Source organism: Triticum dicoccoides, chromosome 5A (assembly GCF_002162155.2).
Source record: "Triticum dicoccoides isolate Atlit2015 ecotype Zavitan chromosome 5A, WEW_v2.0, whole genome shotgun sequence".
NCBI classification, from domain to species: Eukaryota; Viridiplantae; Streptophyta; class Magnoliopsida; order Poales; family Poaceae; genus Triticum; species Triticum dicoccoides.
The window spans coordinates 45,905,995-45,918,501 of record NC_041388.1 but is presented as its reverse complement, the minus strand read 5'-3'; the positions used below and the strand labels follow the sequence as shown (position 1 = coordinate 45,918,501).

At 44.4% G+C, this 12,507-nt stretch overlaps 1 protein-coding gene across 2 annotated transcripts; it reads right to left on the bottom strand.

Moving 5' to 3' along the window:
• Positions 1 to 460: 460 nt before the first annotated feature.
• Positions 461 to 6,788, bottom strand: LOC119299015 (pentatricopeptide repeat-containing protein At4g18520, chloroplastic-like). Of its 2 annotated transcripts, none has more exons than XM_037576333.1 (4): positions 4,622 to 6,788; positions 1,948 to 4,047; positions 1,801 to 1,864; positions 461 to 837 (listed from the first exon to the last, which is right to left on the bottom strand). In XM_037576333.1, the coding sequence occupies exon 1, from the start codon at positions 6,485 to 6,487 to the stop codon at positions 4,622 to 4,624; it is 1,866 nt and encodes a 621-aa protein (XP_037432230.1). In that variant the 5' UTR covers positions 6,488 to 6,788; the 3' UTR covers positions 461 to 837; positions 1,801 to 1,864; positions 1,948 to 4,047. The 2 variants fall into 2 exon arrangements, with proteins under 2 accessions (XP_037432230.1, XP_037432231.1); XM_037576334.1 differs by having other exon boundaries at positions 1,948 to 1,983.
• Between the last annotated feature and the right edge of the window lie 5,719 nt (positions 6,789 to 12,507).

Below are 12,507 nucleotides of genomic sequence, written 5' to 3'. Positions count from 1 at the left end.
AATAATTATCGATGCACCAAATCATTTTCTACACACAAGTAGCATAGCAGCAGCAATAAAGCACCTTCTGGGCTGATTATTGCTTGTAAGTGGAGAGATTCTTCGCGCTGGACCAAGTGTATGATTCGGAGTTAAGTTACTACTCAGAGAGCCACGGAGTTGTCCATATTTAAGCCCAGATCTAAGATCTGAGCTTGCATAGGCTTCACAGGAAACCGGGCTTGTAACACTGATGTCCGATATAGGATAAAACTTCTCTCGTACATGTGGGATCCCATCCTCCACCTACTTCCTTTCTCGCAGCCTGTCACATACTCCCTCCGTCCAAAAAAACTTGTCATCGAAATGGACAAAAAAGGGTGTATCTAGAACTAAAATACATCTAGATACATTCCTTTTTATTCATTTTGATGACAAGTATTTCCGGACGGAGGGAGTATTTCATTAGAGGTACATCATAAAAAAAATAGAAACATCCATACTTCCAGCCAGCGCCTTTCGCTTGAGATGTATTACGTTGATCAATACACAACACTGGTGTCTCATTAGATACGAATGATGTTACTGCAGTGTAGTACTTAAGTAGCATGCTTAAGCAACATAAAAAGCTGTTGAACCAGCACAATGCATGGCACGAACATCGCAACTGAAGCATGCTTTTGTATTGTTATTGCCTATAATGATTATGTTACACTGCATCTTCTTCTATAGAATCTTTCTCACAGGCACCAAATAAATTTCAGATGCAACAGATCATTCAAGAACACCAAGGTGTTGGACATAACAATAATGCGCAAGCCCCCTTGGTGAAGTCCCAACGCTGACATTACTTGGAACCTACACAGTTCAGCTATGTTATTAAGCTAATTAAGCCTGCTTTTTATTGTATTTACCCCTTTTCTTTGGTAAAAAAACCCTGATGGGAAACACATTAGGACAGAGATGAACCATAATTGGAATGTCATGGCATTGCAACAGGTGATATGTATTTGCAGGCAACTCAAAGCAAAAGGCAAACCAACCATGGTAGCTGTCGAGTGCATCAGATATGAGGAATTGCCTAAATAAATAGAGTTCCCATCCGTAAAGACAAGTATTGATTATTATTTTTTGCTTGGCTGTTCTAGTAGCAAAATCTAGTTTCTTCTATAAATGTGTGCCTGAACACACACTACGCTTTGTAGGCTATAATTTAGATATTTTGCAGCTCACTTGATGAGCACTAGAAGCAGATTGAACCTGTCCAGGTTCAGTAGCCAAAGTCCATTAGAACAAAATGACTTGTACTCTATAAATATGGCTGAATATGCTACTAAAAAGCTGCAGCTTTGCAGCATCAGAACCATCACTTTGTACTCAAGTTAGTGACCCATTTGTGCTGCCATAAGGTGTAGGCAAAGCTGCTTGGTGATGCTGCACCAAAATCAGTATTAAGGTATAATGGGTTACTTGTGTTTGTGTAATGTGCTGCCATACCATAAGGAAAAGGCTGTCATTTCCAGGTTGTGGCCTGGACTCGAGATTAGGGCAAGATGAGCACAGTCAAAAGTCAAGAAAACGAGCCTCAAAACAAAGATTATATTATGCATCTGAAAGCATTCATGAGATTTATCAATTTGGGAATTTTTTACTTCTTTACATATTAAAAAAAAGTTGATGTAAAATAAAAGAAATTAGAACAAGGAAAGGGCAGATATTCTTGTAGCATTCTTTCTTTTTGCTGCCACAGTATCATTCCTCATTACCGAACACCATCAGTCTATCCAAAACTAGATCAAACCCAGATTTAATTATCTTTACCTTTTCCTCTGCAGCATCCAGATTGGCCGTTTCTGTAACTGCCATGTTTTTGCATCTGTAAGCCCTATTATCCATTTTAAAAAGAAGGGGGGGAGATTAGGACTCAGTTTGTTAAATGTAAAAAAGAATCACTTGAGCCGGACACACCTTTGCATGACTCTCCGTCTGACTTTCTAAGGCCGGCTTCAAGAAGTAGAAGACAAAATAAAATAATCAGCAAATAACTGTTCATTCACATAGCAAGTTATTGTGTGAAGCAATACAAAGACTAGTACAGGTTTATAGTGTCCATGGAATCTCCAGTAGGGAAAATCCATACTCATTGAGGATAGATGAAACATGTTGAAAGACCTCACGTGGGGCACATATATGACATACATGCTGTTGTATAAGGCAATATATCGCTAACATAGATCTTCTGTTTATACAATGTAGCAATTATATAACCAATTGCAAGCAGCGCGACGATTGAAAGAATTGTTTGGAGGAGAAAACTGAAATTATGCAATATGAGATAGAAGGCAATAGAACAGTGTGCAAAAAGGGTTATCACATTCAATTCAATACTTGGTTTTATAAACTGCACAATATACATATTCGGATTCATTAGATTGATGTATCATGTCTATTCTAAAGCAAAATCTGTTAGCTTCCACATGTTCTGTAGTCAGAATTTATGATCTAGGCGCTTCAAAGGTACGAGTCAAGAACTGCATCACACTTCTGTATATTTAACTGAACTTTACAGTCATTCAAATTCCAACTATTTCAAATCACTTTAATTGTTTTGTTTTGGTTTCCCAAAGTGAAAGGTGTCAATTTCTTTAGGCTATATGATCCAAATGAAGTTCAGACAAACTTAAAGAGGTTAGTCATGAATTGCATACACCTAGTGTTTGCTGAACTAAATTGAACTGTCCTCCGGGGCCACAGACAAGTTAAGGTAATGAGCTCTTCCAACTCCCTGTTTCTTGCAGGACCTGGAGTTTGTAGGCTAAATAAAGTACCATACTACCGTTAGCACAAATTTCAGTCTAACATGAATAAAGAAGGCTCATGTCAACACCATTAATATACCCCCAGCTCCAGCGCCTAGATTTTTTGGAGCTGGGAGTCATGCCAAACAGCTGCCACCATAAAAAATATGGAAGTGCTTGTTTTTGCCAATTTATCTGCCATGCATCCAGAAAATAAACAGAGAGAAATGACACAGGCGCATGTTCTGTATTCATGCACCATGCAATAGCATTAACCAAACACTTGATGTTGATATGGGCAATTTTACTTCTACAAACAATACAAGGCAGTGACAAAACCAGAATAAGTGAAGCCAAGAACAAACAGAATTGGCATTTCACACTGTACTCATGTCAGATATATTAATATGGAGATCCAGTGTTTCTGTCACAAATGTTTTCACTATTTACGCATGCATTAAGTATTCATTCTAAGATTTGCATTTCCATGACAAAAATACATACGGTACTGGAAAAGGAACTAACATTCACCTTTTAGTTGTAGTGTGTGACTTCAATGCAGAAATCATCAATAATTGTATCTATCATGAAACTCATATAGCAATCTACTTCACAATGTAACAATATCAAGCAATGTCTTAGAAGATGAAGCACAAAAGGTGTTCTTAAAGTTTGTTTGTCTGTTCGATGATGAAGAAAATAGGAAAGAAGTGGCCAGACAGGGGATCTGATGTGGATGAGTATATGGATAACTAATAACAGGCTGGTTGTTACTAATACTTTTGACATATAACATTTCATTAGAATAACTATTGCAACGGCTTTACTCCATCAATTATTTGCTCTTGTTTCATTATCTCTGTCATCACCTTTCCCAAGTGTTCAGAAATAAGAAGGGTTTGTATCTGATTACATTATATGATAAGCTAAACATTAGAGCAAGAATCAGCTATTCAAGCAACAAACTGATGAAGTGGATGGAAACTTTCTGAATCTAAGTAACATCTTGGGGGTTTTAGATTCTTTCAATTAACAAGAACAGAATTTAGTGAGAAAAACATTAGAAAACATGTTAAATTGACATATAGCATCAACCAAGACAAAAGAAATATGCTTCTTGAAAAAATATTCACAAACTACGCATTCTCCGCACATATTACCAGGAAACTACACCTTTTTTTAGCATGAGCTGCAACAATAGGCCAACAGGTTAACCACTCTGAGGTCAGCAGAGCCACATGTGCATGCCATGTGGTTCATAGTTGTCCAGCTGGTAAAATGTGCAGCTTTATGATAACATTAGCACAATAAGTACAAATCTGGGATTAGGGTTCGAAAAGTAGTAGTTCAGTGATAATTTTGAGATAGATAATTGCTGCAAGAAAATTTCATTTGTTTAAGCAAGACAACTCTGAAAACATTGCAGCAAAAAAAAAACAGAATTGGCGTAAAATCAAATGCAAGGTTCAACAATATATAACAGTTGCATCGTCCATATTACCCCAAAGAAAACCTCACATGTGCTACATAATTTAAATGTGTTGCAATCTTATTATTGCTTGAAACTTGGCTTTCCGGTAGAATACACCAACTCTGGAATTCAGATACTAAAACTCTTAACAGTAAATAAACAATATCAATTACCTAGCATCACTAGTGCAGGAAACAGAATAAAATAAATCAATATTTCTTTTCGTGTAATTGCTCAATCTCAAAAGCAATCACATCCCATGATAACCGATACAGAGTACGCGGAGAACTACTAGTAGCATAAATAGTTAAGCTAACTGCAAGAACTCTGTACAAATTAATCCCCAGAAATTAACTCAGACAGTAGACTTTACCTATCTGAGTGAACCAGTATTCGAGCCAGAAAAAGAGATGGAGTCTGACTTCCATTGAAGATCACCACATGATGTCAGAACTTTTGAAAGCATAAAGTCATCAGCATCATGCCCTTGTTGCTGCATTAGGTACATATACTTAAAAGCCTCTTCACAGAGGCCATTCTGAGCAAATCCTGTAATAATCACTTTCCATGTTACTAAGTTGTGTTCTGGCATGGCGTTGAAGACTCGTCGAGCTTCGTCAACTTTTCCACACCTCATGTACATATCGATCAATGAGCTTCCCACAAACACATCTGAAAAGGCAGGAGTCTTGTTAACAACACCGTGAATCCTCCTTCCATCTTGCAGAGCCTCTAGTTTCGCACAGGCTTTCAAAGCGGAGGAATAAGTGTAGGTATTTGGAGTCACACCATCCCATAACATATCATCTAATGACTTAAGTGCTTCGGCACTATGACCAACGCTATTGTAGCCTGAAATCATAGCTGTCCACGAGACAGCATCACGGTCTGGCATTTCTTCCAGAATTCGTGCAGCATATGTATACTCTCCACATTTACAGTAGCACCAAACAAGCGTACTCCCAATTTGAAGATTCTCTTGAATGGAATTCTTTATTACCTGTGCATGCAGTTCCTTACCAAGACTGAGTGATCTTATGGAGCCACAGGCACTAAGAAGACCAACAATGGTAAGGTTGTTAACAGACACCCGTCGCGTCTTCATCTGTCGAAACAACATGATAGCCTTTTCAGCCTGGCTACTCTGCGCATAGCCCGAGATCAGAGAAGTCCATGTAATAGTGTTTCTTCTAGGCATCATATCAAACACTGCCTGAGCATCAGACACTTGCCTGTTTCTGGCATACATGGTAACAAGAGCACTGCCGACATGGATGTCATTTTTGAACAACTTCTTCACAAGAGCACCATGCAGCTGCTTCCCACATCTTAGAGCCTTCTCTTCTGCGCAAGCTTTGAGGATGCTGCACACGGTGAACTCATTAGGGTGAAATCCCTCAGAGAACATCGCCGGAAACATCTGAAGGGCCTTATCCCCATGCCCATGCTGCACATAAGCCGTGATCATTGTTGTCCACGAGATGACATCACGAGAGGTCATCTTATCGAACATCATTGAAGCACTGGCAACATCACCACACTGAGCATAGAAGTGTGCAACGGCACTATCCAGAATCACATTGCTCCACCCTCCTTTCACAACACAACAATGGACCTGCTGCCCTAGCTTAGCATTGGATTGCTCACCACAAGACTTCAGCAAGCAAACGAAACTCAAGCTGTTACCTCGCTCCCCGCTGGCCATCATGTCCAAGAACAGCCTGACGACCTCACTGTAGTTGCCCGACTTCAGATACCCATTCATCATAGCCGTCCACGACACAACGGTCCTGTCAGGCATTTCATCAAACACCTTCCTCGCGTCTGAAATCTCACGGGACCTCACATATGAAGTGATCAAATTATTAGCCAGAAAAATCCCCGGACCATCTGGCGACCGCACAGCAACCCCGTGCACTCGCCGAACATCGGCCACGGTGCCGCAAGAACGCAACCAGGAAGCAAGCGTCTCCGCGTCCGGGGAGCCTGGCGAGTGCCCCTCGGCCTCAGGGTCTTGCTCCGGAGGGCCGTAGCCACCATCTGGATGCGCTTGAGCACGCAAAGGTTGGTCCCTGGCCCGCGCCCGGAAAGATTGCGCCCTGAAATATTGATGCTCGGCCTTGCTGCTCTTGTGCCGGCCGGAGCTGCGTACTTTCCGCGGGGAGCTGCTCTGCTGCTGGAATGGTGGGAGCGGATAAGTTTGGATTCCTGGGGGCGAGAGAGAGCAACAGAACAGCATCTGGTTTCCTCCCTCCCAGCTCCGGCGCGCGGGTCGAATCAGAGAGCCGGAAGAGGAGCGAGGGGAAGACAACACCAGGCACGGACGGAGTGGTGTACCTGGTGGTCCCCCGCCCGCTCTAGGGGGCGGCGAGCAAGCGGCGCAGCACCGGCGGCGGAGGGTGGGGGAGTGAAGTAGCTGGAGGTGACGATGGGGAGACTGGGGTTGCCTGCCGGAGGCGATGATGGTGTTGCTTGGCGTCGCTCCGGCGAGTGTGGGTGTGGATGGGTTTTTGTTTTCTTTTTCCTTTCTTCCGTGGATTTTGTCCAGCGAGTGGACCAGGGTTTACAAGAGTTAATATTTTTTCCAAGAGCTGGGCTAAAGAGTCTGATGTTAGATTTTCGGAAATCTTATCTAGCTGGCGTTAAATATTAAGATTTTCCGAGTGAACGCCTTTTTAACCGTTGGATTGAAAACATGGATGTTAAAGTATCTCAGTGTAACGTCAGAAAGACCAGCCCATTCGCGGGAACCTGACCACACAGGACGCGTACACGCCCTATGCAATCAACATCGGGTGCCCTCCTCCCCCTTCGCATCCCATTTCCCCATTTCCGAGCACATAGAGTGGGTGAGTGAGTGAGTGAGAGGGAGGGAGACCTCGCGCCGGTGTTCTCAACGGGGACCACTGCATAATCCGTCAGATTCCACACTAGCTAGGCACTCATCATCGATGCATCTCAAACTCTATGAGGTCGCAACGACGGAGCCTGTCGACGATGACCGCCGCGGATGGCGAGCCGATGATGGTGGGAGCTGAGGACGACAGAGAGCCTTCTCGAGGCCGGGACAAAGGAGGCTAATCTACTACTGAGGAAGGTCATCTCCGACACGGCGCGCTTCCCCGAGAGATGCGTCTCACGGGGGTAGGGTTGTGTGGTTTTTAGAGGGGAATTGCCATGATTGCATATAAAATGGATGGGACTACGAAAAAATTGACGTGTAGAATTAAAAGAAATTGACATGGGCAATTCAATGTCAAAACTGCCACGGTCTGAGTTTTAGCTTGTGCTGTTTTCATGTAGCTGCCACACTCTTTTTAGTTTTCAGCCATGAAAATTTCACATGTTCATTTTTATACATGTCCAAAGTTCTTTTTGTTTGATTTATGGCAATTTGTGTTCAGTTTTGCCTGACTAGTGCTCTAGCTAGTGCTTTGCCGAGCATGTTCATTTTGCCCCGGCGGTGTTTTGCTACTGGTCTTTGTATGCTCTAGCTGGTGATTCCAGTGCTACCAAACAATGGCAATGATCCATAGCAAGATTATTGTGCTTTTGTTCTACAATACATGGCATTTTTTGTGCAAGGTGGCATGGCAAATCTTTGAAATCTCATATGGCTAATTCAACACATTCTAATTTTGTTTAACCAAACATGTTTTTTTAGAGCAATTTGTATTGATCACATGGCATTTTTGTGTTAGGTACTGTATATGGCAAGTTTACATGTGCAAACAATGTCCACATGGCTAATTCCTAGAGTTGGCCATGGCAAATAATGTTTTAACATGACAATTTTTCTAGAATTTTCCTTAATGTCCGCACGCGAAATATGTTTTTACCCTGGCAAATTCATATAGTTGTCATGACATATAATGTTTTTAACAGGGCAAATTGTTGCTTATTCTAACAAACTTGTTCTAGTGTTGTCATGTGTAAATTTTCATTATAGGTAGCCTGTCATTTTCACTGTTTTGACCATGGCATTTTAACTTGTTAGAATATGTCATTTTTATTAACCTGCCATGGTAGTTTTATTTTAAAAGGATGCCAGTTTTCATTATTAATAATAGGATGGCAGTTGTATTAATAATAAGATCACAATTTTGTTGGGGAACGCAGTATTTCAAAAAAATTCCTACGATCACGCAAGATCTATCTAGGAGATGCATAGCAATGAGAGGGGAGAGTGTGTCTACGTACCCTTGTAGACCGAAAACGGAAGCGTTAAGTAACGTGGTTGATGTAGTCGAACGTCTTCGCGATCCAACCAAACAAGTACCGAACGCACGTCACCTCCGCGATCTGCACACGTTCAGCTCGGTGACATCCCTCGAACTTCTAGATCCAGCTGAGGTCGAGGAAGAGTTCCATCAGCACGACGGCGTGTTGACGGTGATGATGAAGTTACCGACACAGGGCTTCGCCTAAGCACTACGACAATATGACCGAGGTGAAAATATGTAACACCCCGGCAATCATGCTACAGTAATTCAAACCTAATGATGCCATGCCACCATGATTGCCAAGTTTAATTGCCCTTGGATAAAAAAAATCAAACTTAAATTCATAATCAAATTGCAAGTCAAATCATTAATTCTTTAATAACTAAAATAAAAATGTTCATATTATTTTATAAATTTCCCTGATCAATTGTCATGTTGAAACCAACTTCATTTGGCTCACAAATAAATTCGTAGTAAATTAACAAACTGACCAACAGTAAATTAAATGGCCTTTTCAAAATGAACAAACGTTTAAACCTTCCCAATTAAAATGGAACCTTGTTTGTAACACCCAAAATGTTGTATTTGAATCATAGGTGTAGTATCTTGTAGAACTAATGTCATTTAGTGCCTAAAAATGGAAAACTGAGACAAAAGGTTTGACAGAATTAGAAAATGAGAAAGTGTTGCTGTGCACTTTGGCCCATATGAATAGTGCAGCCCAAGCCCACCACCGGCCTCTCCCCTACCTCTGTACTGTACAGAGGGGAGGCAGCATGGCCGTGGTGGCCATCCGCCGGTCATGACCACTTGCGTGGCGGCCATCCGATCCCTCCCGGCGTCCTACTTGAACCCGAGAACTCCCCTTGGACAAACCCTAGGCCGCACTTGCACTCGCTCTCCTCTCGCTCGATCTCCTCCTCTGTTCGACGACGAGCGCTTCCATCGCCGTCACCATCCGCGGCCACTAGCCAGCCCGCATCGTCCCGCCATGTCCACTAGCTCCGCCTCGCTCCTCTACTTCGACTACACCGAATGGCTCGAGCTGGGCGCCTCTACATCGCTGGGATCGAGCGCTCCTTCCTCTTCGGTCGCCGGCGCGCCACCGCCCAACTACTCTGCTCCGACCACCCCGACCTTCCCCGAGCACGCCTACGGCTCCGCTGTGAGCTCCTCTCCTTCTCCCCTTACTCCCCTGCTCATCTCCGCACTCGTAGCCGCCGACCACGTCATGGCCATACTCGTCGCCGTAGACGTGCTCGCCGCCGTGACCACCGTAGCCCGAGCTAGCGTCCGAGCTCGTAGTCGAGCTCCTAGAGCTCGTAGGAGCCTAACGCCGCTCCCCGCGTCGCTTGACGTGCCCCCACATCGCCGTAACCACCAACGCCCGAACTTCGGCGTCCGCTCCGCCGCTCGCCGCCATGACGAGAGCTCCGCTCCCCGTGCGTGTGCGCGCTCACCGCGCCTTGTCTCGCCCCAGGCCGCCCCCGCGCACGCGTGCTGCCGCTAGCCGTCGCGGCCGGCTGCTGCTACTGCTGGCCATGGCCGAGCGGCCGTGTGTGTGTGTGCGGTGTGTGTGTGTGCAGTGTGTGTACGCTGAGTGTGTGGCCGCACCCACCTCTGGCCTCGCCCGCCTTCGGCCGGCCTCTCCGTGCTGCCGCTGCCCTGCCCTTGCTTCCCCATTGCCGCTGCTGCTCGCTGCCTACTGCCGCTGCTCTACCTGTACTGCTGCAGCTACAGTAACTGAGCGCTAGCTAGCTTTCTAATTTCTACCTCAATTAACCCCTTGACTGCGGCTAAACAACTACCAACAGGGCTAAAGAAAATATGAGTAGAAAGTATACTTCACAAACTCCATTTTATCCCACTGGACCAAACCCTTTTGATGCATGGATTAATTCCTACGAAAATCACAAAGTTCAATGTCCTGTTAACAGGAAAACCGAAAGACAATTTTATTTTCATAGCTACTTTAGTGCTCTTGATGTTCAAGCAAATGAACTCTAATATGGATGTAATTGGTACTAACATGTAAATCACAAAAAAGTACTCAAAATTGATATAAGGCACTAACTCATAGGATGTACAGAACAATAGTTGTAGTCTTTTGAAAACAGTCAAGTGATGTTTAAAAAACTGTCGAATTCTCAGACTTAGCAAAATTTCAGGGATTTCCAAAATATTGTTTAAAACTTTAGAAATTCATATAAAATAAACCGTAGCTCGGATAAAAAAAGTTTTATACATGAAAGTTGCTCCGGACGACGAGACGAATCCGAATATGCTCTCCATTCATCTGTCATGTGTTCCTAACTTAGCGAACATGCAACCTTTTCCCTCTAGTTCGTATGTCCGAAAATGCCAAACTTCGGGAAAGCATTCCCGGATGTTATCCCCTTCGCCGGTAATGTGTAGCACCGCGTTAGAACACGTCTAGCTCTGCCTGTTGTCCTGTTATGCACTTGCTTGCTATGTATTTACTGTTTCTCCCCCCTCTTCTCTTCGGTAGACCCCGTGACGGATGCCGATGCCGCTGTGATCGCTACCTCACCGATGACCCCTCCTTCTCGTTTGAGCAACCAGGCAAGCAAACCCCCCTTGAGCATTCCGATATCGCCCATTTCTTTCCCTCTCATGCTTGCATTAGAACTGCTACTACTTTCTGTATGATCCTACTCTGATGCATAGCTTGTTTTTGTTACCTACTTATTGTTACCTTAACTGCTTATCCTAAACTGCTTAGTATAGGTTGGTTAGTGATCCATCAGTGACCCCACCTTGTCCTTGTTGCCCCTACTTCATCATCGAAGACCCGATCAACGGGATCGAAGACCAGGCCCCGGCACCGCACATCACTTTCCCCTTTTGTTGCTCGACTCTGCAGAGTTACCATTGAGTGCCGAGGGTGGAACCTCATACAACACTCCTGATGAGATCTCTGTAGTGTAGCTATCCAGTCGTGGTCATCGAGGGTGATTTCCTCCTTAACCACTTCCGATACGGCTCTGTCGTGCAGCCCCTCAAGTGTGAACCTCGAGGGTGGATCCTCTTACGTTCACCTTGATGATTACATCGAGTGGAATTCACTAGGGGTGATTCCTCGGGTTTTCCCCTTGGTGTTAAACACATAGTTACTATGGTTACTATGACTTTACACTGAACCATGTTACTAAAGACGAGTCAGCCCTGAGGGGTACCCGCGCGAGCTTAATAGCGAGTGATGTGGAGTCGGGTTGACCTGGAAGGTGCCCGCGAGATACTTACGAGGCGTGGCCGGGCATTCTTAGCCCTTGCCGCAAGTACTCAAGACGGGGTGACGGGATCACATCTTTCGTGAGTCTCTGCTCGTGACCGAACTACCAACACACTAACGGTTTGGATATTTGATCCGAGGGGCCTCTGGCCTGATAGCACTAACCATCACGCGGGCATTGTATAGGCGTTCTGCATCGTATGCATCAGCCGAAGCTTAATAGACCTCAACGACTGAGCGGCGCGCGCCGGGTTGGACTGGCAAGCACCTGCCTTTTTAAGGAGGTTGCTAGGTTTGCTCACCGACAGCCCACACAACGTGCAGGAGTTCCCGGGGCGATGGCCCAAGACCCCTGGGGACATAGGTTTAGTCTGACGTGCTGACATCTCTATTAAGCCTAGGTCGGGTGCAGTGTATTGTTTGGCCGAGGTCGGGCATGACCTAGGAAAGTGTGTCCGACCGGAGTTAATCGAGCGTGGTGGGTAAGTTGGTGCACCCCTGCAGGGAAGAAAACATCTATCTCTAGCCTGCCCTATGGTAACGGACACTTGGAGTTGTATCCCGATCGATACAACTAGAACTGGATACTTGAGATGAGAAATGGATAGTATGGTTCTGGGATTGCTTTCTCGCAGGGACTCGAGAAAGGATCTTTGGCCAAGGTTGATAACACTACTACTACTTTACATTATGTTGATCTGTACTCTTCTATATGCTGCAAGATGCTTGAAGATGCTAGTCTTCGATAGGCTAGGCTTTCCCCTTCTCTTCTGGCATTCTGCA